Consider the following 23,085-nt stretch of genomic DNA (forward strand, 5'->3'; position numbering starts at 1 on the left):
GTCTTCAGCTTTCCTTATGGTCCAACTCTCACATCCATACATGACTACTGGAAAAACTATAGCTTTGACTATATGGACCTTTGTCAGCAAAGTAACATCTCTGCTTTTCAGTATGCTGTCTAGGTTTGTCATAGCTTTTCTTCCAAGGAGCAAGGATCTTTTGATTTCATGGCTGCAGTCACCATCTGTACTGATTTTGGAGCCCAAGAAAGTAAAGTCTGTCACTGTTTCCATTGTTTCCTCATCTATTTGCCATGAAGCGATGGGACCGGATGCAATGATCTTAGTTTCTTGAATATTGAGTTTTAAGCCAGCTTTTTCACTCTCCTCTTTCACTTTCATCAAGAGGCTTTTAGTTCCTCTTCACTTTCTGCCGTAAGTATGGTGTCATCTGCATATCTGAGGTTATTGACATTTCTCCCAGCAATCATGATTCCAACTGTGCTTTATCCAGCCCAGCATTTTGGATGATGTACTCTGCATATAAGTTAAATAAACAGGGTGACAATATGCAGTCTTGACGTACTCCTTTCCCAATTTGGAACCAGTCCATTGTTCTATGTCCGGTTCTAACTGTTGCTTCCTGACCTGCATACAGATTTCTCAGGAGGCAGGTAAGGTGGTCTGGTATTCCTGTCTCTTTAAGAATTTTCCACAGTTTGTTGTGATCCACACTGTCAAAGGCTTTAGTATAGTCAATAAAGCAGAAGTAGATGTTTTTTTCTGGAACTCTCTTGCTTTTCCGATGATCCAGTGGATGTTGGCAATTTAATCTCTGGTTTCTCTCCCTTTTCTAAATTCAGCTTGAACATCTGGAAGTTCTCGGTTCACATATTGTTGAAGGCTGGCTTGAAGAATTTTGAGCATTACTTTGCTAGTGTGTGAGACGAGTGCAATTGTGCGGTAGTTTGAACATTCTTTGGCATTGCCTTTCTTTGGGATTGGAATGAAAACTGACCTTTTCCAGTCCTGTGGCCACTGGTGAATTTTCCAAATTTTCTGGCATATTGAGTGCAGCACTTTCACAGCATCATTGTTTAGGATTTGAAATAGCTCAGCTGGAATTCCATCACCTCCACTAGCTTTGTTCGTAGTGATGCTTCCTAAGGGGCACTTGACTTCACACTTTAGGATGTCTGGCTCTAGGTAAGTGATCACACCATTGTGGTTATCTGGGTAATCAAGATGTTTATGTACAGTTCTTCTGTGTATTCTTGCCACCTCTTCTTGATATCTTCTGCTTCTGTTAGGTCCATACGGTTTCTGTCCTTTATTGTGCCCATATTTGCATGAAGTATACCCTTGGTATCTTCAATTTTCTTGAAGACATCTCTAGTCTTTCCCATTCTGTTGCTTTCCACTGTTTCTTTGCATTGATGGCTGAGGAAGGCTTTCTTATCTCTCCTTGCTAGTCTTTGAAACTCTGCATTCAGATGGATATATCTTTCCTTTTCTCCTTTGCCTTTCCCTTCTGTTCTTTTTTCAGCTATTTGTAAGGCCTCCTCAGACAGCCATCTTGCCTTCCTTTTTCGTGGGGATGGTTTTGATCACCACCTCCTGTACAACGTTACGAACCTCTGACCATAGTCTTCAGGCACTCTGTCTATAAGATCTAATCCCTTGAATCTATTTGGCACTTCCACTGTGTAATCGTAAGGGATTTGATTTAGGTCATATCTGAATGGTCTAGTGGCTTTCCCTACTTTCTTCAATTTAAGTCTGAAATTGGCAATAAGGAGCTCACGATCTGAGCCACAGTCAGCTCCTGGTCTTGTTTTCCCACTGTATGTATGTACACATCTCTAGCCATCATCTGTTGACAGACATTAGGTGAACATGCTTTTGTGAACAGTGCCACCGTGAGCATAGGGGTGCACATCTTTTCAAATTGTAGTTTTCTCTGGTTATATGCCCAGGGGTGGGATTGCTGGATCAGATAGCAACTCTACCTTTAGTTTTTATGGGGCACCTCCATACTCTTTTCCTCAACTCATGTCTTTAATTCAATCTCTGTGGGAACTGACAGGTATCACCCGTCATTATGGGCTTCCCAGGTGGTGTATTGCTGCAGAACCTTCCTGCCAGTGCGAGTGACCTGAGAGACTCACGTGGGTTCGATCTCTGGGTCGGGAAGATCCCCTGGAGGAGGGCATGGCAACCCACCCTGGTATTCTTTCCTGGAGAATCCCATGGATAGAGGAGCCTGGTGGACTACAGACCAGAGGGTCGCAAAGAGAAGGACATGATTGAAGCAAGTTAGCACACATCCATCATCATGAAGAGAGCCTCAGAACTGATGTCTCTGAAACTACCTTCTTCAGTCAGGAACAGAGACACAGTAACTTCATTAAAACTGGTGGATGGACTTTGGTGGGGTCTTACATGCCTACTTTTGGCTCAGAGTCATTCTGGATGTGTGGATGTCTGAAAAAGAAGTGCAAATGAGGAACATCTCATGAAAACAAGCAAAAGGAATGACTTGTGAGAGCCACAAGCAGAAAGTTTCATAAGAAAAGGTGGTAGCTGGTTTGGGGCTGGGGGGCGGGAAGCGGGTGAAGGAGAGGGAGTGTGGCCAGCAGCCTGGTTACACAGGGGACACAGGCACGCAGAAGCGCCGTCCACGGTCTGAGCTGGCTGCTGCATCTCCTGGGGCAGCGATCCTGGAGGCGGGATTATTGCCTCCATTAAACAGATACAGAAACTGAGGCTCAGAGGTGACAAGTTCCTTTCCCAAGGTCACACAGTGGGTAGATGGAGTCGACACCAGCAGCCGCCTGCTGAGGGTCCCCTTGGGCTGGGTTCCTTGGCCCAGCGGCTCTGTCACGGCCAGAGTGGGAGGGAAAGAGGTGGGCAGGGTGGTGAGACCGCTGTCCTGACCAGGTTGCCGTGGTGACGGTAGGACTCAGAAGGAGGTGGTTTCTAAACTGAACAAAGCTCTCCTTTTTGTGTGTCTGGTGCCAACTGGTGATGCATGTCCCTCACACCCGCTCCCGGGGGCCCAGAGCTGGTCGCTGGCCATCTCCCCACCCTTCCTCTCCTTCCGTTTGCATACATTTTCAGCCTTCACAGGTGTGTGACTGAGCAGACAGCCGTGCCATGTGGCAGCAATACGGCTGTGAAGATCACAAGCATCTCCGTTCAGCCTCCACCCATTCTCCATTTCTGAAAAGCTTTCGTGACTGATTGGCATAGACTCAGGGCAGAAAGGTGGCTGTTTCCTCACTTGGAAGATTAATTTTCCTCATCTCATTTCAGTTTTGGGTTTCGTGATATGAGAGTTGTATCAGGACTTCGTAAAATTTTTTGGAAACTTGCAGGGATTGAACATAATTTAGAAATGTGTTTCAGACTGAGTGTCTTATGAAGTAGTTCACGCACTCTCGGTTGTTGGAGACGCAGTTAGGCGCCAGCCCCCTCCAGCTGCCCCAATGCCGTGATGTCAGAGCTCTTGGCTCCCAGGAACAGTGGGAGAGCCAGATGGGGTTTGGAGACGGCAGGCATTCCACCTGGAAGGAAGGTGTGAACGGGGGCTCTGCAAGACTGACTGGTAGGGCAGTGGCTCAGAAACTCGTGATCAGCCCAACTGTCAGACGGGATCAGGAGCTGAAATATGGAACCGAGTCCACGAAATAAGGCCAAGTGCATGTGGAGTGCAGCTGCCTTGGACTTCCTGTGTTAAAAGCAGCCTAACCTGAGCTGGGGCTTCAGACCTTTACCCCCCTATTTGACCTTTGCACGTTACCTAATCTCACTAAGGGCTTCCCTGGTGGCTCAGATGGTAAGGAATCTGCTTACAAAGTAGAAGACCTGGGTTTGATCCCTGGGTCGGGAAGATCCCCTAGAGAAGGAAAAGGCCACCCACTCCAGTATTCTTGCCTGGAGAATTCCATGGACAGAGGAGCCTGGTCGGCTATAGCCCACGGGGTCACAAAGAATAGGACACGACTGAGTGACTAACACTGTCTTTCACTAGTCTCACTAAACCTCAGCTTCTTTATCTGTAAAATGGGGATTACAGTGCCTTCCAGAGTAGGTTTTGGTGACAGTTATTGAGATAATGTGTGTGTGAAACTTTCAGTAGACTTACCCTGCTGCCTGGTTACTGTTCAGGAGGCCTGAAATTTCACTCCTGATATTTCAATCTGGTAGATGCCAGAGCTACGAAAGGCCTTAGAGAATGCTTCATTTAATTCCTTTTATCTTTGCTTTTTCTCATGACAGAAAAAGTTACCTAGGTTATCCATCTTGGTTTAGCTGAGCCCTTGTTTCCTTAGATTAGAGTTAAAACTCTTTAGAATTTGTTTTTCTCTTATAAGCTGTTCAGAAACAACTATTAAACTTAGAAACTTCAGTTTTCTGCAGACTTATGTTTTTATTATCCTAAAATTAGATTCTGGAAAGAGACTGAGGGTTATTTATTATCGGATGTAATGAAAAAGTTGAGTATGATTTATGACTTCTCCGGAGTTTGGTTTGTTTTAATGGACTTCATGGAGAGTACAGGAATATTAGACAAAGGACTGATCCATCAAATTTTAAATAAGCTAATTTTATAGAGGCTTCTGCCAGCCCATTAGACAGTGATCATTTTTTAACTGAGGAATATTTTAGTTAGAGATGGTCCCCGAGACAGTTGGATTCAGGGTAGAACACTTTCTCTTCGGTTTTGTTTTGGGCCGTGGGCCAGTGTAACTCTCAGGAATCCAAAAACTAAATTTATCCTTGCTTCTCAGGAGGAAGTGCTGAGTGATGGCCGCAGGCTGCCACAAGTCCGTTGCTGCCCTCTTGGAGATTTTTGCTAAATGTATTTAACCTAAAGTAGAAATGAGATCTGAAAACTGGATGACGGGAACACCCTACCCCTTGTCTCACCTGGGTCGGAACCTGCATCCCTTGCCCTCCGGGCACCCTGTCCCTGGACATTTTGTGCCTTCCAGACCCCAAGTACTGGTCCAGGAACACACCCACAAAGATAACTGCTGGTGCTGTTTTTAGAGGGCTTCCCTGGTGGCTCAGGCGGTAAAGAATCTGCCTGCAGTGCAGGAGACGCGGGTTCGATCCCTGAGTTGGGAAGATCCTCTGAAGAAGGGAATGGCTACCCACTCCAGTATTCCTGCCTGGAGAATCCCATGGACAGAGGAGCCTGGCGGGCTACAGTCCATGGAGTCGCAAAGCGTCGGACACAACTGAGGGACTAACACACACAGTGTTTTTTTAGAGTTGTGATTATTCTTTCTATATATAATATGGTGACCTTTATCTCTTAATATCATAACAAAAATCTATCCATGTTGTTGTTCAGTCTCCCAGTCACGTCTGGTTCTTTGCGACCCCGTGGACTGCAGCACTCCAGGCCTCCCTGCCCCTCCCCATCTCCTGAAGTTTGCCCAAGTTCATGTCCATTGCATCGGTGATGCCATCCGGCCATCTCATCCCCTGCTGCCCTCTTCTGCGTCTTACTACAAACCTATTATACTGCAACGTTCTTCTTTTGATTGTGTGGGTTTCCCATAACTCACTTGATTGTTTCCTCCTGTCAGAAATGTAAGTGGTTTCTATTTTGGGGTGCCTCTAAATAATACTGGTTGAATATCTTGGTGCAGAGAGAATTTTCTGAAAGCTAATTTTATCCTTGAGAGAGGTTGTCAAAGGTTGGTTTACGACCTCAGGTGGTGAAGATGCTGAGCTCGTTCTGTGCATGTTGCATCGCTTTCTGAAAGCCGCAGTGGTTGTGCTCACACCAAGAATGGGTCCCAATTTACCTCGTCTCCTTTAAAGTGCTGTATTATCCATTTTAGTTTGGAATATAAAAAACATAGTATTGTTTCAATTAACATTTCTTCGGTTTCTTTTCTGTTTTGTGAACAGCGTTCTGGTGTTTGGGATTAAAAGAGCCTAAATGAGGGGTTAAGATTTCAGTGAAGACACTAGATTGATCACAGGCATCACAGCAATTCCCCTTGGAGTGGTTTCTTCGGAAGGAAGTTTGGCTTCTTCAGAAACCCTGACCTGGTTTAGTTCTGTCATGTACAGGTACAGAAAAGCCAAACGTCTTTAAAACCAAGCTAGTGAGGGAGTTCATCCCGTTTCCAGTCTAGTCTCTTCCTGTGTGTGTCTGAAGTTCATGCTTATTTAAGAGATGCAGAGTATTGACCAGGGCAGACACTTAAATCTTAACTTGAGCTTAACTCAGGTCCTCCTATTCGTTGTCAAACTCCATGCTTTATGCTGAAGCTCGATGTGCATCTTTAGAGAAGGGTGCAGCTTGAGTTCTCTGGTGGCGAGATTCTGAGCTGCTTCTATAGATTCTTCCATGGATGGCGGGCGGGCAGCATGTGATGCTGTCTGTACTCCACCCCTCGCCCTGCAGGAATCCCAGGAAGCAAAGCTCTGCTGTGTTTGCACGCCTGCTTCTCTGCGCTGTACAGTTTCAGGGCGGAAATCTGCGTGGGAAACACGAGGCTAATGAAAGCATCCTGCTGGCTGGCACTTCTCCGTATTCTGAAATCCACTTCATCATCCCCACTCGGTGCCAAGACTTTGCCTAGTTAAGAGGGTACCGTCCATGTGAGTTTTGGTGAACGAATTACTCCCCATTTCAGAGTCTCTAGCCGTAAAGGACAGGTTAGAGTGAAAACAAGCAGGGGAGGAAATGTTCTAACATACTTACGGAAAATGAAAGAAAACATCAGGATCGAGATATGGAGTGAGAAGGAAAACTGATTTATATCTCCTTGGCTTTCTCAAGGATTCCAAAGCAGTTCATCTTAGCTGCTCTCTCTTTGCCTCTTTTCTCGTCTTTTTTTAAAAAGGATTATTCACTTATTTAATGTATTTTTGGCTGCACTGGGTCTTCATTGCTTTGTGCAGGCTTTCTCTAGTTGTGGCAAGTGGGGGCTTCTCTTCGTTAGGACACTCAGGGTTCTCATCATGATATCTTCTCGTTGAGGAGCACAGGCTCGAGGGTGTGTGGGCTTCAGTAGTTACGGCTCCCAGCCTCCCAGGCTTTATTATACTTGGGCTTTACAGCAACCTCGTGTTGGCGATATTGTTCTGATTTCACAGAGGAGGAAGTTGGGGGCTGTGGAAGTTCAGTAGCAGATGGAGCTAGAAGGTGGCTGAGCCTGGGTTTTTGGCCAGAGCTGCCTGATTCAAATGTTCCTGCACAGATCCTTCCCCTCTAGCTGCTGGGGAAGCTGTACCACCCTCGCCATGACAGTGCTTGGAGTCCAGGTGGTCTCAGATTGCCTGCACGTTCCAGAGTTTCTCTGGTTGATGGGTTGGATTTCCACCTTACACTCACCTGATGGGCAAGCCCACCCTGTAGCCCTTCCTCTTGCCGGCAGGTACCAGCTCCATCAGCCTGGGAGCTCTATCCACTGGCTGCATGTAACCATCAGCAGGGATGCTGGGAAATGCGCCCGTCGGGCTCTGTGCCCTGGAAGGGGGAGGATCTCATCGTAGGAAAGAACAGTAAACACCAGGAAGAAAAGAGAAACCACCCATAACCCTTTCACTGAAAATCAGGGGAAATGGTAAAGAACTTTAAAATGTTTTCTCTTTACCTGTTTTCATCACGGGTCAGATCTTTATACCATCCATTCTCAACTGTTAGTTGCTCTGTCATGTCTCTGACTCTTTGCAACCCTGAGAATGTAGTCCGCCAGGCTCCTCTGTCCATGAAATTTTCCAGGCAAGAATCCTGGAGTGGGTTGCCATTCCTTTCTCCAGGGGACCTTCCTGACCCAGGGGTGGAACCCGGGTCTCCTGCATTGCGGGCAGATTCTTTACCATCCTCAGCATGCCACTCAATTGGCAAATAACAGTAGAGGGAAAGCTCGCCTTCAGTGAAGAAGGGTAGGAGGGTCCCCTCCCTCCAACCTCAAACTGGAATAAGCTTAAGACATACAACACATATTCACCCACTTACACCCCCCGCCCCCCGCCCAAGTAATTTAGCCTTGCCTCTCTTTTTTTAATGAGCCCTGAGGCTCAAGTCAAATTAAATTGTTTTACAAACTCACAGCACTTCTTTTGTTTGTTTTAATAATAATTTTGTCTAGCTTATTTACTTTGTATTTTTGGCTGTGCTGGGTCTTTATTGCACAGGCTTTTTTCTAGCTGGGGTGAGCGTGGGTTTACGCTCTTGTCGCAGCGTGTGGGCTTTGCATCGTGGTGGCTTCTGTTGTGGAGCACAGACTCTGGGGCACCTGGGCTCAGTAGTTGCGTCATGCCAGCCTTGTCGCTCCATGGCATGTGGGATCTTCCCAGACCAGGGGTCGAACCTGTGTCCACCTGTCTCCAGGTAGATTCTTAACCTCTGGACCATCAGGAAAGTTCTCATAGCACGACTTACCTTACTCTTCATCATCAAATGCCTTCAATATTTTAGTGGCTTTTGCTCCTGAATATAAATCTGAGAATCAACTGAAGTTTACAAAAATCAATAGCCTCCTTGGAGTTTTGGGTGCAATTTAGTGTTGTTTTTTTGTAATGTGTAAAGCTGAGATTCAGAAAAGTTAATTCACCTGAGGATAAATGACCAGTAAGAAGTATAACAGAGCTTCAAACCCAAAGCCCACACCAGTCTAGGAAAGGAATCGGGGCAGAGCCACGCCATCCAAGGTCTGTCTGTCTGTGACCCCCTCATGCCTTGTTCGCGATTCCTAAGCATCACCGACATTGTGTTAGACCCTGTGCTTCCTGCAGGGCTAGCAAGGATTTTACTAAAGGGCATGCTGGTCCTTGGACTTTTATAAAGAAAAACAATCTTACTTTTTCTTCGTAATGCCCTACTCTGCCTGGAAACTGAGGAAGGCAGCATTTAATCCCTCTCGTTCACAGCGTCAGCTGACTTCCCTTTCTAAGTATTAAATCAACAAAGTGAAGGATTTGTCAAATACTCTCCAAATACTAGGTCCCAGAAACTTGATGAAGAATCAGACTTCTTCTGGCCCAGGCTGTCTGGGAGCTTTTAGTGGCTAATCCAAGGGCAATGAATAAAGCAGGAGGATATTCAACCTTGAACAGTAGCTGCTTCCAAACTGTAACCAATGTCCATCACTCCTGTTCATGAGCTCCTGAAAGTCAAGCGCATTGGGAGGGATGGCAGCTTAATGTCTGTTCCTTCGAGAGACACTGGGTGTGTTGTAACCAGGTGAAGAGTTTGACAGCTTGGAGTTGTCTCTGGGCCAAGCTGTCTGAAAAAGGCCAAAGGTGGGCTTTTCCAGCCCCTGCGGGGTCCTGGCCTTGTGCCAGAGAGCAGGGCTTCTGGGGAGATGGAGGCCTCAGCTGAGCTGAGCTGACTTCAGGGAAGTCAGGCCATCAGTGCTTTCGATTTCCCTCCTCTCAGAAACATACAGGAATCAGAGCTTGCCTTCCAAATAGTCTAAGCAAGGGTAATGTTTTCTAGGAAAGCACCTTGTGACTGTCCTGCCCAAGACTGTCCTCAGAACCACGGGGGGCTTCCTTGGTGGTCCAGTGGTTTAGAATCTGCCTGCCAATGCAGGGGACGTGGATCAGTCCCCGGTCCAAGAAGTTTGCACATGTCTTGGGGCCACACAAGCCCATGCACCACGATTACTGAGCCTGCACCCTAGAACCCATGCTCTGCAACAGAAGCCAGCACAGTGAGAAGCCGGTGGACTGCAACTAGAGAGTAGCCTCCACTTGCTGCAATTAGAGAAAGCCAGGGCAAAGCAGTGAAGACCCAGTGCAGCCAAAAATTAAAAAAAAAACAGCCTAGGAGACCCGGAAGCGAGCCCCGTGCCCCCACTCTGTGCGTAGTTTGGGATTGAGAACCTCTCTGAAGGTAGCATTGGTTTTGCCCTGGGCTCATCTCTGGGCTGCTCTGCAGAGGGAGTTCCGAGCCCAGGAGAAGCCCCCACCTCGCTTCCCCAGGAACAAAACTGCCCGGAGTGCTGGAACCAAAGAGCTTGGAGGTCCACCTGAATCTGAAGATTCGTTACTGACTGTGGCAACTTCAGGCAAATTGCCTAAGCTAGGGGGCGTCTCAGTTTCTTCCTCCAAAAAATGGGATGATAATACTATTCATGGGATTCATCTGAGGCTTAAATTGAGATCATATATGTGATACTGTCAAACGGATTTTGGGGAGGAGTATTATTAGTAAAGATTGTAATGAAGTCTAGGGTCTCCCAACTCTTACTTTTAGAAAGTAATCTGTAATCTTGGCACTTCTTGGGGCGGTTTGTAGTCATGTCCTGATTCCAGGAGGAGTGAGTCTGCTGTGGGTGATGATCTCAGCTGCCCTCAGCTTATTTTTTCTCTGTCAGAGTATTTCAGCCTCCTGTCTTCAGACTGTTCCTCAAAGGCTTTATTTGCTTCAGTTCAGTTCAGTTGCTCAGTCGTGTCCAATTCTTTGTGACCCCATGAATCACAGCACGCCAGGCTTCCCTGTCCATCACCAAGTCCCAGAGTTCACCCAAAGTCACGTCCATCGAGTCGATGATGCCATCCAACCATCTCATCCTCGGTCATCCCCTTCTCCTCCTGCCTTCAATCTTTCCCAGCATCAGGGTCGTTTCCAATGAGTCAGCTCTTCGCATCAGATGGCCAAAGTATTGGAGTTTCAGCTTCAGCATCAGTCCTTCCAATGAACACCCAGGACTGATCTCCTTTAGGATTGACTGGTTGGATCTCCTTGCAGTCCAAGAGACTCTCAAGAGTCTTCTCCAACACCACAGTTCAAAAGCATCAGTTCTTTGGCACTCAGCTTTCTTTATAGTCCAACTCTCACATCCATACATGACTACTGGAAAAACCATAGCCTTGACTAGACGGAACATTACAGTAAAGTAATGTCTCTGCTTTTTAGTATGCTGTCTAGGCGGGTCATAACTTTACCTGAACAGTTATTTCCTTTTTCTCTTCAGGGGCTGGAGACTGATGACAGGACTGTGAGTCTGGCTGCATGTTTTGAGCTTCTGTTCGATTTCAGAACTCTTAAGCGTGTGTGTGTGTATGTGTGCACATCAGGAGTGCGGTAGGGTGGTTCTCTTGCCTTCATAGCTGGTTATTTGTACTTACCGACATCCCAAAGGTGATCTCTCTTTACCTTCATTAAGTCATTCCACAGATATATATATATATATATATGTATATTTCATAATTTTTAAGTTGATACGTTGTATTTCATTTGTATTCAATTCAAGAAATTATTTTTCTTTTTTCCTTTTTTTTTTTTTTGGCTGTTTGGCATAAGGGATCTTAATTCCCTGACCAGGGATCTAACCTGTTCCCCCTACAGTGGAAGCTCAGAGTCTTAACCAATGGACCACCACTGAAAGTGAAAGTCACTTAGTCGTGTCCAACTCTCTGTGACCCCATGGACTATGCAGTCCATGGAATTCTCCAGGCCAGAATACCGGAGTGGGTAGCCTTTCCGTTCTCCAGGGGATCTTCCCTCCCAGGGATCTAAGCCAGGTCTCCCGCCTTGCAGGCGTATTCTTTACCAGCTGAGCCACCAGGGGAGCCCAAGAATATTGGAGTGGGTAGTCTATCCCTTCTCCAGTGGATCTTCCCAACCAGGAATCGAACTGGGGTCTCCTGCATTGCAGGCGGATTCTTTACCAACTGAGCTATCAGGGAAGCCCCATGGACCACCAGAGATGTCCCTATATGTATTTTTAAAATTAAGCTTCAGTTCTGCCCAGTGACTGCTCCAAGGGCCGGAGAGATGGTGACGATCTTCAGGATAGTTGTGTGCCCCGGAGAAGGGACAGTCCAGGGTCAGAAGGCCAGCAGTTGAACTAGTAACACCGTACCTGCAGGGGGTGCCACCCGCCCCACCCCCACCCCCAGCACGACCCCAGGAGTGGCCCCCACTCTCCCCAGGGCAGGCGTGCGTGCAGGGAGGTCTCACCAGAAGAAGGGATGTTTGGGCTGAGATCTGGAGATGAGGAGTGGAGGGAAGGGGAGTCCTTGGGGGGCAGTATTGAGGCGGGCAGGAAGTCCTGGAGATGCAGACTCTGGTCCTCAGGTTCTCATCGGTGATGGGCGCTGTTGCTTAACCTCTCTGGACCTCATTTCCTTCTCTGTAACAATAGTACCTGCCTAACATGTGTTAGGACGATCAGAGGAACTATTCTTTTTAAGACTGATGCTGGGAAAGATTGAAGGCAGGAGGAAAAGGGGATGACAGAGAATGAGATGGTTAGATAGCATCACCGACTCAATGGACCTGAATTTGAGCAAACTCCAGGAGTTGGTGATAGACAGGGAAGCCTGGTGGGCTGCAGTCCATGGGATCTCAAAGAGTCGGACACAACTGAGCGACTTAACAATAACAACAACAATATTCTTTTAAAGGGTTGAAACTGTGCCCGAGGTAAAGGAAGCACTATATAAATGTTTGCAGACTAAAAAAGAAATCCACGCCTGTACAGTGTAATCTTGAGAGTGTATTAGTCTTCTGAGTGTTTTTTCCCCCCTGCCTCTAAGAGCGCAGTAATGTTTTTTCTAACGTTTGGCCTCCATGTGTGTTTCAGGCGCTTTCCTGAGTCCCAGCCTCCCGCCCCGCTGGCCGTGTTCTGCAGTGGGTGTTCGCTGTCTGGACGAGGAGCACGACCCCGGAATGGACCTCGTCGCCTTGCTGAAGTCTCACTTCCTCTGCCACCTCATCTTCTGCTACGTCTTCATTGCCTCGGGGCTCATCATCAACACCATTCAGCTCTGCACGCTCCTTCTCTGGCCGGTGAACAAGCAGCTCTTCCGGAAGATCAACTGCCGGCTGTCCTACTGCGTCTCCAGCCGTAAGAGGCTTCCCTTGTGCTCTCTGTTGGCATGGGCGTTACTGTTAGGACTTCCTATGTAGGTTACTAGGCTTGCAGTATATGCTTAGATATGTTGTTTGTTTGTTTCTGTTTGTTTGCGTTTTTGACAAAATGCAAGATGTCTATTTTTGTCCTCATTCTCAAGCTATTTTTTAAATGAGTAATGCCAATAGCATCGCCAAATGCCAAAATTCAACAGACACAGAGGCGATCCTAGGAAAAGCAAATAAACATTCCGTCTCTGTTTCTTTAGGTTTCCTCCTCGGAAACGATCATTGTTTGTTGTTGTTCAGTCGCTCAGTAGTGTCCTACTCTTTGCAACCCCATGGACTGCAGTACGACAGGCTTCCCTGTCCGTCACCATTTCCCGGAGTTTGCTCAAATTCATGTCAATTGAGGCGATGATACTGTCCAACCATCTCATCCTCTGTCATCTCCTTCTCCTCCTGCCCTCAATCTTTCCCAGCATCAGGGTCTTTTCCAATGAGTTACTGTCAGTAATTTCTTAGTTATCCTTACAGAAATAGCATATATGTGTGTATATATATGTTATTTCTATAAGGAAAGACGTATGTATGTATGGCTCTTACGTTTGCACATGTAAGCAGGTGGGTCTGTATGTGTATAGATACATAAGACATACACGTAGCTCAGATCATGAACTCCTTATTGCCAAATTCAGACTTAAATTGAAGAAAGTAGGGAAAAACCACTAGACCATTCAGGTATGACCTGAATCAAATCCCTTAAGATTATACAGTGGAAGTGAGAAATAGATTTAAGGGACTAGATCTGATAGACAGAGTGCCTGATGAACTATGAACGGAGGTTCATGACACTGTACAGGAGACAGGGATCAAGACCATCCCCATGGAAAAGAAATGCAAAAAGGCAAAATGGTTGTCTGAGGAGGCCTTACAAATAGCTGTGAAAAGAAGAGAAGCAAAAAGCAAAGGAGAAAAGGAAAGATATACCCATTTGAATGCAGAGTTCCAAAGAATAGCAAGGAGAGATAAGAAAGCCTTCCTCAGTGATCAATGCAAAGAAATAGAGGAAAACAACAGAATGGGAAAGACTAGAGATCTCTTCAAGAAAATTAGAGATACCAAGGGAACATTTCATGCAAAGATGGGCTCAATAAAGGACAGAAATGGTATGCACCTAACAGAAGAAGAAGATACTAAGAAGAGGTGGCAAGAATACACAGAAGATCTTCATGATTCAGATAATCATGATGGTGTGATCACTCACCTAGAGCCAAACATCCTGAAATGCGAAGTCAAGTGGGCCTTAGGAAGCATCACTACAAACAAAGCTAGTGGAGGTGATGGAATTCCAGTTGAGCTATTTCAAATCCTAAAAGATGAAGCTGTGAAATTGCTGCACTCAGTATGCCAGCAAATTTGGAAAATTCAGCAGTGGCCACAGGATTGGAAAAGATCAGTTTTCATTCCAGTCCCTAAGAAAGGCAATGCCAAAGAATGCTCAAACTACCGCACAATCGCACTCATCTCACACACTAGTAAAGTAATGCTCAAAATTCTCCAAGCCAGGCTTCAGCAATACATGAACCATGAACTTCCGGATGTTCAAGCCAGTTTTAGAAAAGGCAGAGGAACCAGAGATCAAATTGCCAACATCCACTGGATCATCAAAAAAGCAAGAGAGTTCCAGAAAAACATCTATTTCTGCTTTATTGACTATGCCAAAGCCTTTGACTGTGTGGATCAGAACAAACTGTGGAAAATTCTGAAAGAGATGGGAATACCAGACCACCTGACCTGCCTCTTGAGAAATCTGTATGCAGGTCAGGAAGCAACAGTTAGAACTGGACATGGAACAACAGACTGGTTCCAAATAGGAGAGGGAGTACGTCAAGGCTGCATATTGTCACCCTGCTTATTTAACTTCTATGCAGAGTACATCGTGAGAAACGCTGGACTGGAAGAAACACAAACTGGAGTCAAGATTGCTGGGAGAAATATCAATAACCTCAGATATGCAGGTGACACCACCCTTATGGCAGAAAGTGAAGAGGAACTAAAAAGCCTCTTGATGAAAGTGAAAGTGGAGAGTGAAAAAGTTGGCTTAAAGCTCAACATTCAGAAAACAAAGATCATGGCATCTGGTCCCATCACTTCGTGGCAAATAGATGGGGAGACAGTGGAAACAGTGTCAGACTTTATTTTTGGGGGCTCCAAAGTCAGTGTAGATGGTGATTGCAGCCATGAAATTAAAAGACTCTTGCTCCTTGGAAGGGAAGTTATGACCTACCTAGACAGCATATTAAAAAGCAGAGACATTACTTTGCCAACAAAGGTCCGTCTAGTCAAGGCTATAGTTTTTCCAGTGGTCATGTATGGATGTGAGAGTTGAACTATAGAGAAAGCTGAGCGCCGAAGAATTGATGCTTTTGAACTGTGGTGTTGGAGAAGACTCTTGAGAGTCCCTTGGACTGCAAGGAGATCCAACCAGTCCATTCTAAAGGAGATCAGTCCTGGGTGTTCACTGGTAGGACTGATATTGAAGCTGAAACTCCAATACTTTGACCACCTGATAGAAAGAGCTGACTCATTAGAAAAGACCCTGATGCTGGGAAAGATTGAGGGCAGGAGGAGAAGGGGACGACGGAGGATGAAATGGTTGGATGGCATCACTGACTCGAGGGACATGAGTTTGGGTAAACTCCTGGAGTTGGTGATGGACAGGGAGGCCTGGCGTGCTGCGGTCCATGGGGTTGCCAAGTGTTGGACATGATTGAGCGACTGAATGGAACTGAACTGAACTGGACACATACTTTTTAAAACTAAATGCTGGTATAATATATTGTTTGTCCTTCTTGGTTCTTTTCTTTAACTTTTTGAGATAATTGGTGCACATATGATTGTAAGAAACAATACAGATAGACCCCACACACCCTTCAGCCAGTTTCCCCCGATGTTGACGTCTTGCATGTCTAATGTGTAACGTGCCAATAAGAAAACTGACATTGACACAGTCCATCAACCTTATTCGGATTTTTCAGTTTTATTTACATTCATGTCTGTGTGTGTGTGTGTGTGTGTGTGTGTGTTGTGTGTGTGTGTGTGATTATATTAGACTATTTTAAACATGACTAGTTCAACTGGCCAGAATTTCAAAAATGAAAATAATACAAAGTGAATCCGGGGATGTCTAGAGATGAGTTTGGTGTTGATTGACCAGAAATCTATACCTGTTCTCAGTAGCACAGAATGCTGTGTGTATCAGCATTCTGATTACACATGTGATTGTGAATATATTTTTTTAAATGAACTTTTTCAAATGAAGCAATTAAAAAAATCTCAGCTACCTTCGATTATGCCAAGAATTTCAAAATTATGGATATCGCTTTGGAACCGTTTCAATGAAGCAATCAGATTTTAATTTGCATCAAAATAATACAAGCTGCATACAGTTGTCCAGATGGATTACTACTGATTCAATGAGCTATTTTTGAAACTTCAAGATACAATCTTATGAGAAAAAGAATAACAGCTACATCCTCATTTGTAAGGTTTCACTGACTCAGAACTGGCAGATATGGCTGCCACTATTTCTAATGTGGTGCGTGTGCTAGAGCTCCTGTGTCTTGGGTTCGAATATTTTACATAAATGTCTTGAGCATGTTCATAAGATCATAAAGTTACAGTTGCAAAAAGTGTATCTTTAATCCTCCTATCTATGGCCCATTGGTTGCAGCCACCCACTCAGTGCACTCATGCAAATTTGTTAGTCATGCATTTCACTCTGATACTGTTTATAGTATTGAAGCACCTACCATGGTACAGAAAAGGGAACAGCCTTTCAGGCAGGACAGAGGCAGCAGGAGAGGTCAGAAACTGACTTGTAACTGTTTGCAGAGAAAGGAGTTTGCATAATCAAGAGAAGGAGATAATTGCTTCAGATTTACTTTATAATTTTAAATGTCTTTTTCCACTTAAGTGTCTATTTAACAAAACTTGTTTAACAAACAATGTTAATTGCACTTTATATCGAAGCCTGCATTTATATGACTTGCACACACCTACAGAGATTCCAAAATCTGTCGGTTTGCAACTGGGAATCGTGTATTTGCATTCTTGTGACCTCTGTTGAAATCTCAGGTGGATGCTTAAGCATTGAATTTTCATTTGGAGTTGAGAAGTAAGAGATAGGCTTTGGAACAAGAGTTCCTAAGAGTCTGTTTTGCTTTTGGGAGGTAGTGGAGACATGCCAAGTCAATATTCTTTTAAAAATATTTATTATTTATTTAATTTATGTGTTTGGCTGCTCTGGGGGGGTCTTAGATGTAGCACGTGAGATCTTCTGATGGAGATTAAGATGGGGAGCACATTCAGAAAGCAAGGTGGATTTCTCAACATGACAAATAATTATTTAGCATGATTCCAAATGAAACGGAACCATCCAAGACCACTGGTGTTTCCCCATCCAGGGTGTTGTGAATGGCCAACAGTCTAATTTCACAACAGGGTCAGAAGTACATGGCCAGGTCCCTCCCATTCCGGGATGTCCCCCCATGCTGTTTGCCCGCTGTCCCAGAGGAGAGCTTCCACGGGTTTGGATTGAGCAGATGCAGAAGTCACTTGAAAAGGGATGGAGGGCATCTCTCCGGAGGAGCAGGTCTAGCTTTTGGGAAAGGAGAATGTGGTAGCAGTTGGAGAGGGTGATGCCTCCTGGGTTTGGCTGTGGGCACTCACTATGGTGAGGAATCCGCCCCCCCCCCGCCCCCAGCCCCCCGTCTTCTCCAGCATCTCCATTCCTGGTATCCCAGCATGTCTTAGATATAAAGCTGTTCTCTCTCTGAACTTGTCCTCTGTAGCTGATAGATCCTTGGAGTGTTTTGCAGCAACAACCAAAGACATGTATGAGACAGCCTGTCTGGGAAGCCTCATCAGAGGCTGTCGTTCGTGGGCTATTGAACAGCGCAGAATAGAGGTGATCAGGCCCCCTCTGCTGTCACTCTCCTCCTCTCCAGGTTAAGACAAAAACTCTTCATGGGGTTTAGCGAACCACTCTAAAGCTTAGAAAATCAGCAGCATTCACCATTCTCGCAGCTGACTTCTTAAAGAAAAACAGCAGATAAATCGTTTCCTAGACATTCGAGACCCCTCCGTTGCCTGCTCGCTTTTTACTAATGCAGCTGTGTCTGTATGCGTCCTTATTTTTTTTAATATTTGTCAAGAGCTTGGTGGCACACTAGGTGAGTCCAAAGTAGTCACCAGCCGTGGCATGCGAAAGGCCACTGATGTAAACGACAAACAGAGTCGGTTTCCAGCATGACACACAGGCAGAGGACCTTAGTCTAGTGGCCGGGGCTGCTGTGAGGAGCAACAGTTTGAGAGTTTGTTTGACTTGGATGGCTGCTTTGGGAGGGCTGTTTCAGTTCCTTTTCGCCTAGCTTTGTAGGCCCCTAAGCCTGAGAGGCTGAGATAGACTGGCTTAGCATGCTGAATGGTGGGGGTTGGGGGTGGGGTATGGAGCCGACCTCTGCAAGGTGAGGAGAGGGCAGGAAGTTACAAGAAGTGGGCTGCCACACAGAATTGTATATTACCTTCCCTTGTCCAGGATGTGCCCTTTAGTCTCTAGGGAAAGGTGGCCAAGACCAGCTGGCTCACTTTCCTTCCCTCTGACTCTGTGTGTTTCAAAAAAATCAGAAAAGAATTAGGAGAACCTATTAATGGCAGAGGTTTTAAAGGGGGGGAAGGGGCGGGGAGAGTGGAGGATGGCAGCTGACCTTAATGTTCCATGAAGAGCTGGAGACACAGAACTGCCATCGAGACACCACACCCCACCCACACACCAGCCCCAGTGCCTGGCTTCCAAATTCCATGCTGTAGCTCCCCTCCTCTGTGCCTTGAGCCTGTCTCTTACTTTTTCTGGAGCATGATGCTCCTGGATTCCACAGCCATCCGATGCACGGATCCACTGGGTGCCTCTGACGGCCAAAGGCTGGTGACGCTGAGGAGGGGTCAGGATCTGGGGTGCAGAGATGAAACAAGAACGTCCTGCCCTCCTGCTTGTAGGCTGTCACCTTGGGCGAGCCCCACAAACGCTCTGAGTTCAGCATAGAGCAGCAGGACGGATCACAGTGGCTGGTCAAAGAAACAGAATGACATGCTACGTTCGAAAGTGCTTCGTGAGCTGTTTAACGCACATCCGTTTAGGATGAAAACTGAAATTTTTGTCTGCGGAGGGAAGGAGAATTGCAGAGGGAAGGGTGGTGGGGGGGTACAGGTAAGGCATCTTCTTTCTTCTCATTGTGGCAGTTTACTTGGTTGGGTACCTTCAAAAAAATGAACTACATTTGAATTAACGGGAGAGAGTGGAATTGACCAAATTCCAATATTTTTCTAATAAAGAGTTTGTTTTTTCTTTTGCACTTGGGAAGATAGTTACTTCTCTTCTTAGCACCTCCCTTCTGCGTTCCCACCCCCTGCTCCTTGAAGGTTATTGGCTGCTTGATTTGCAGCAGGCGGTGGCTGAGCATGAGAGAAGCAAGGTCTATTTCTCCAACTATAACACAGCTCACAGTTCCTTGCTTGAAACAGACGTCAGTCTTCCTGCTGTTAACAATAATGGACCCCAGGATGTAGCAGTCCCTTCCCAGCTGTGACCCGAAGGCGGGGCTCAGTATCTCAGATGGATAGGCACCCTTCCTGGAGTCCTGGGGGGAACCAGGCTTCACTGAAGTTGCTCCCCTGTCCCACTTTTAGGGTGACATCTCTTGTGGGGTGATGAACCTCGGGTTCTTGGGGCAACTCCCCCCCTACAACAACTTTGGCCATACGATCAGTCTGATTCTCCTGGGTGCCAAGCTGGTCCCTGGAGCTGGTCTGGTGTGCTTTATTTTTTCTTGTTAAAAGTAATTTAATTAATTTATTTTTGGCTGTTCTGGGTCTTCGTTGCTGCGTGGGCTCTTCTCTGGTTGCGCTGAGCGGGGGCTGCGATCTCGTTGTGGTGGAGGGCTTCTCATCGAGGGTGCTTCTCTTGTCGCAGAGCTCAAGCTCTTAGTTGCAACTCACAGGCTTTCGAGCCCCGGATCAATAACTGTGGCATGTGGGCTCAGTCGCTCTGCAGCATATGGGATCTTCCTGAACCAGGGATCAAACCTGTGTCTCCTCCATTGACAGGCAGATTCTTGACCACCGAGCCACCAAGGAAGCCTTAATTTTTTTCTTTTTTTAAAAAGTTTGCTGGTTTTAGGCCAAACTGTTCGGTTAGCTCCCCAAACCAGGGATCGAACCTATGCCCTCTGCATTGTGAGCATGGAGTCTTAACCACGGGACCACCAGGCAAGTACCTGGCCAGGTTCGCTTTAATATGAGGCCATCACCCACAGTGTGAACTTTGCTGTTTTCCTTTCTTTTGTCTCTCACTGGAATTGAAGAACCTGCCTCCTACCGTAGCCCCTCCTGAATCAGGATAAGAATTGCTTTTTTTTAAATGTCTTGGTTTGAGTTCCAGATTCTTGGGCACGTATTAGTTTCCTTGCTTTGAGATGAGTTGGTGGGGGTGTAGCCGGGAGACAGCAGCTGTTAGGGGGCAGAGGGACCAGGGCCAGGAGCCCTGGATGGGAGGGGGAGGGGAGGGGGAGGGGCAGGACAGGAAGGAGGTGCTCCAGATGAGTGAACACGCCCAGGAGCCCCCCAAGATCTGTTCCTGAATTTCCTCTAGACGGGAGTTGTTACTGATCCTTTTGGTAGGAGGTTTCTCAGAGGCATGAGGATCCTTGGGAGCAGGCCCTGGGGAAGTGGTCCTCCCCTTTGACCCAGTGGGTATTTATAGTATCATGGTGGATCCTGGGGGCAGAGTGGGGTAGGAGCATAGCTGGAGATCCTGGGGCAGAGTCGGTGGGCTGTCTAAGGGAAGCGGGGTCAGCCCTCCTGAGGTTTCTATTTCTGAGTACAGCCAGGAGAAGCAGGGCTTAGACACATTCCTGTGTGTGTCATGAGGCGGGGGCCGCAATTGGGTGCCCCCCCGTTTTGCATGAAAGAACAGGGCCAGACCGGAGTGTCTTTGATAAAAGGTGATCCAGCAAAGAGGGGGTGTTGTGGCATTTTCCACGGTGACCTTGGGAGAAATAACACGAGCCGTTCACTTGGCAGCTGGCTTGCTCCGTGTCTCTTCCCAGCCTGATGAATGGCAGGACTGCCTTGCTTATTTTCGTCCAAGCGGATTCTTCACTCTTTCCCGTCTGGAGCAGGTTTGGCTCTTTCCCTTGGGGCAAGAGTTTATCACCCGCAAGATGTCGGGAAAGGTCTTTGCTAGGTTGGCCCCAGAGCCCTGGTCCTGACCCTTCCTGTCGCTGGTTCTGCCAAATCATGGACTCCTGGTGCCTCTGTGGTTCTGACCCAGAGGTGAAGGGCTCTCCCTGGACCGAGCAGAGGGCACCCGGATTCCTCTCCCGGGACAGTCCTTTGCTCGTCTCACTCTCTCTCCTGTGCTCGTACCATTTCCTGCTCCTGCCGTGTGTCGGTCTCCACGCCCTCACGGCTCTCACAAGCAAGCTCCGCTTCGTCTGGGGTTACAGCTCTGACGGCCGGGCCTGGGAGGTTCGGCAGCTTCTACAGACGCCGTCTAGTCCGTGCCCTCGGGGCTGATGAAGAGCCCAGGGGTGTGTGTGTATCTTCCTGGAGACCCCAGGCCTTGGCAGCGGCCTCCGTAACTGAAATAAGACATCGCCGCATCAAGCGGCAGAGATCTTGCTCTAAGTGGTTTCCTGGTGATTCATTCAGCAAGCACTGAGTGCCTGGTGTGTGCCAGGCGCTGTGTTGGGTACTAGGCACCTGGTGGTGAGAAGGACAGCTACGAGCCCGCCCCCAGGGAGCTTGCGGTCTGCTTTCTGAAAGTCTCATAATCATTTCCTGCAAGGGCACCTTGGCTAAGTCATTGTGAGGAACAGACCCAAACCATCCTGTTTGCCCCATGTTTGGGCAAAATGAACCTTGCTTTCTCTTGTCCTCACTTTGAGGCTTTTCATGTAGCAGAGCAACCAACCAACCAACCAAATGAAGGAAAAACCATACCTGGTTAGCAACTCAGCATTCTGAACGGAAGTAGCAGAAGCAACCCAGAAATGGACTTGAGGTAGATCTTATTTACAGTGTGTTACAGAGTCAAAGAGCTCGCGTGTCTGCACTTAAATGGCACCAGAACGATAGGTAGGAGAAAAAGAAGAGAATCAGAGTGTGTATAAGCTAAGCAGGGTCAGGCTTCTCAATTCTGCTGCTTTATTCCGTAGACTTCCAGCCAGCTAATCCTTAGCAGGCATTTGCCGTTCTAACTGCTGTTTTGAGTACTGGGCACAGAGAGGTTAAGCAACTTTCCCAGGGTCACACAGGAAGTTGGAGGAGCTGAGACTGGGGCCATCTGAGCACAAACTTCTCTCTGCAGCACCGCCCAGCACGGCCTGGTGGTGTAGGAGCCAGGCTCTGGAGCCGAGGCCACGTGTCCACTGGTGGTTGTGGTAGGTGGCGTTCCACAGGGCGGCGGAGGTTGTGAAATCACGGCACATAGCTATGCTGATCCGTGTGATCACTGCAGTCTGTGGCGTGCGGTATGAGTTAGGGTTCACGCTAGACCTTTCATGTCCTTACTTTGTTTAAACACATAACCACCCTGAATAGGCAGTCTCCCATTTCATGCCAAGTGAAAGTCATTCAGTCGTGTCCGACTCTTTGCGACCTCATGAACTATACAGTCCATGGAATTCTCCAGGTCAGCATACTGGAGTGGGTAGCCTTTCCCTTCTCCAGGGGATCTTCCCAACCCAGGGATTGAACCGAGGTCTCCCGCATTGTGGGCAGATTCTTTACCAACTGAGCCACAAGGGAAGCCCAAGAATACTAGAGTGGGTAGCCTTTCCCTTCTCCAGGGGATCTTCCCAACCCAGGGATTGAACCCAGGTGTGCCGCATTGCAGGCGGATTCTTTACCAACTAAACTATCAGGGAAGTCCTGTCATGCCAACCCACTCCAGTATTCTTGCCTGGAGAATCCCATGGACAGAAGAGCCTGGCGGGCTGCAGTCCATGGGGGTCACAAAGAGTCGGACATGACTGAGGGACTAAGCAGAGAGAGGGCATTTCATGGATCAGTTGTCTGAGGCTCAGAGAGGTCAGGTGACTTGTCTAAGGTCGCACAGGAAGTCGGAGAGCTGAGATTCCCAAATCCATTCTCCTCCTACCTTTTTTAAAAATGTATCTTTGGGTCTTTCTCTAGTTGCGGTGGGCGGGGGGCTGCGACCCAGCTGTAGTGCTCTGGCTTCTCTG

General features: G+C 47.1%; 1 protein-coding gene across 7 annotated transcripts in view; it reads left to right on the forward strand.

The window, feature by feature from the left end:
- The window catches only part of AGPAT4 (1-acylglycerol-3-phosphate O-acyltransferase 4), a 153,220-nt gene that overhangs the window by 57,482 nt on the left and 72,653 nt on the right, over window positions 1-23,085 (forward strand). For all 7 annotated transcript variants that reach the window (XM_044924021.2, XM_025294304.3, XM_025294307.3 and 4 more), the window contains one exon: window positions 12,510-12,773. In XM_044924021.2, the coding sequence (XP_044779956.1) occupies window positions 12,510-12,773 (264 nt within the window). The remainder of the gene's footprint in view (window positions 1-12,509; window positions 12,774-23,085) is intronic.

Source organism: Bubalus bubalis, chromosome 10, assembly GCF_019923935.1.
Source record: "Bubalus bubalis isolate 160015118507 breed Murrah chromosome 10, NDDB_SH_1, whole genome shotgun sequence".
In the NCBI taxonomy this organism is placed as follows: domain Eukaryota; kingdom Metazoa; phylum Chordata; class Mammalia; order Artiodactyla; family Bovidae; genus Bubalus; species Bubalus bubalis.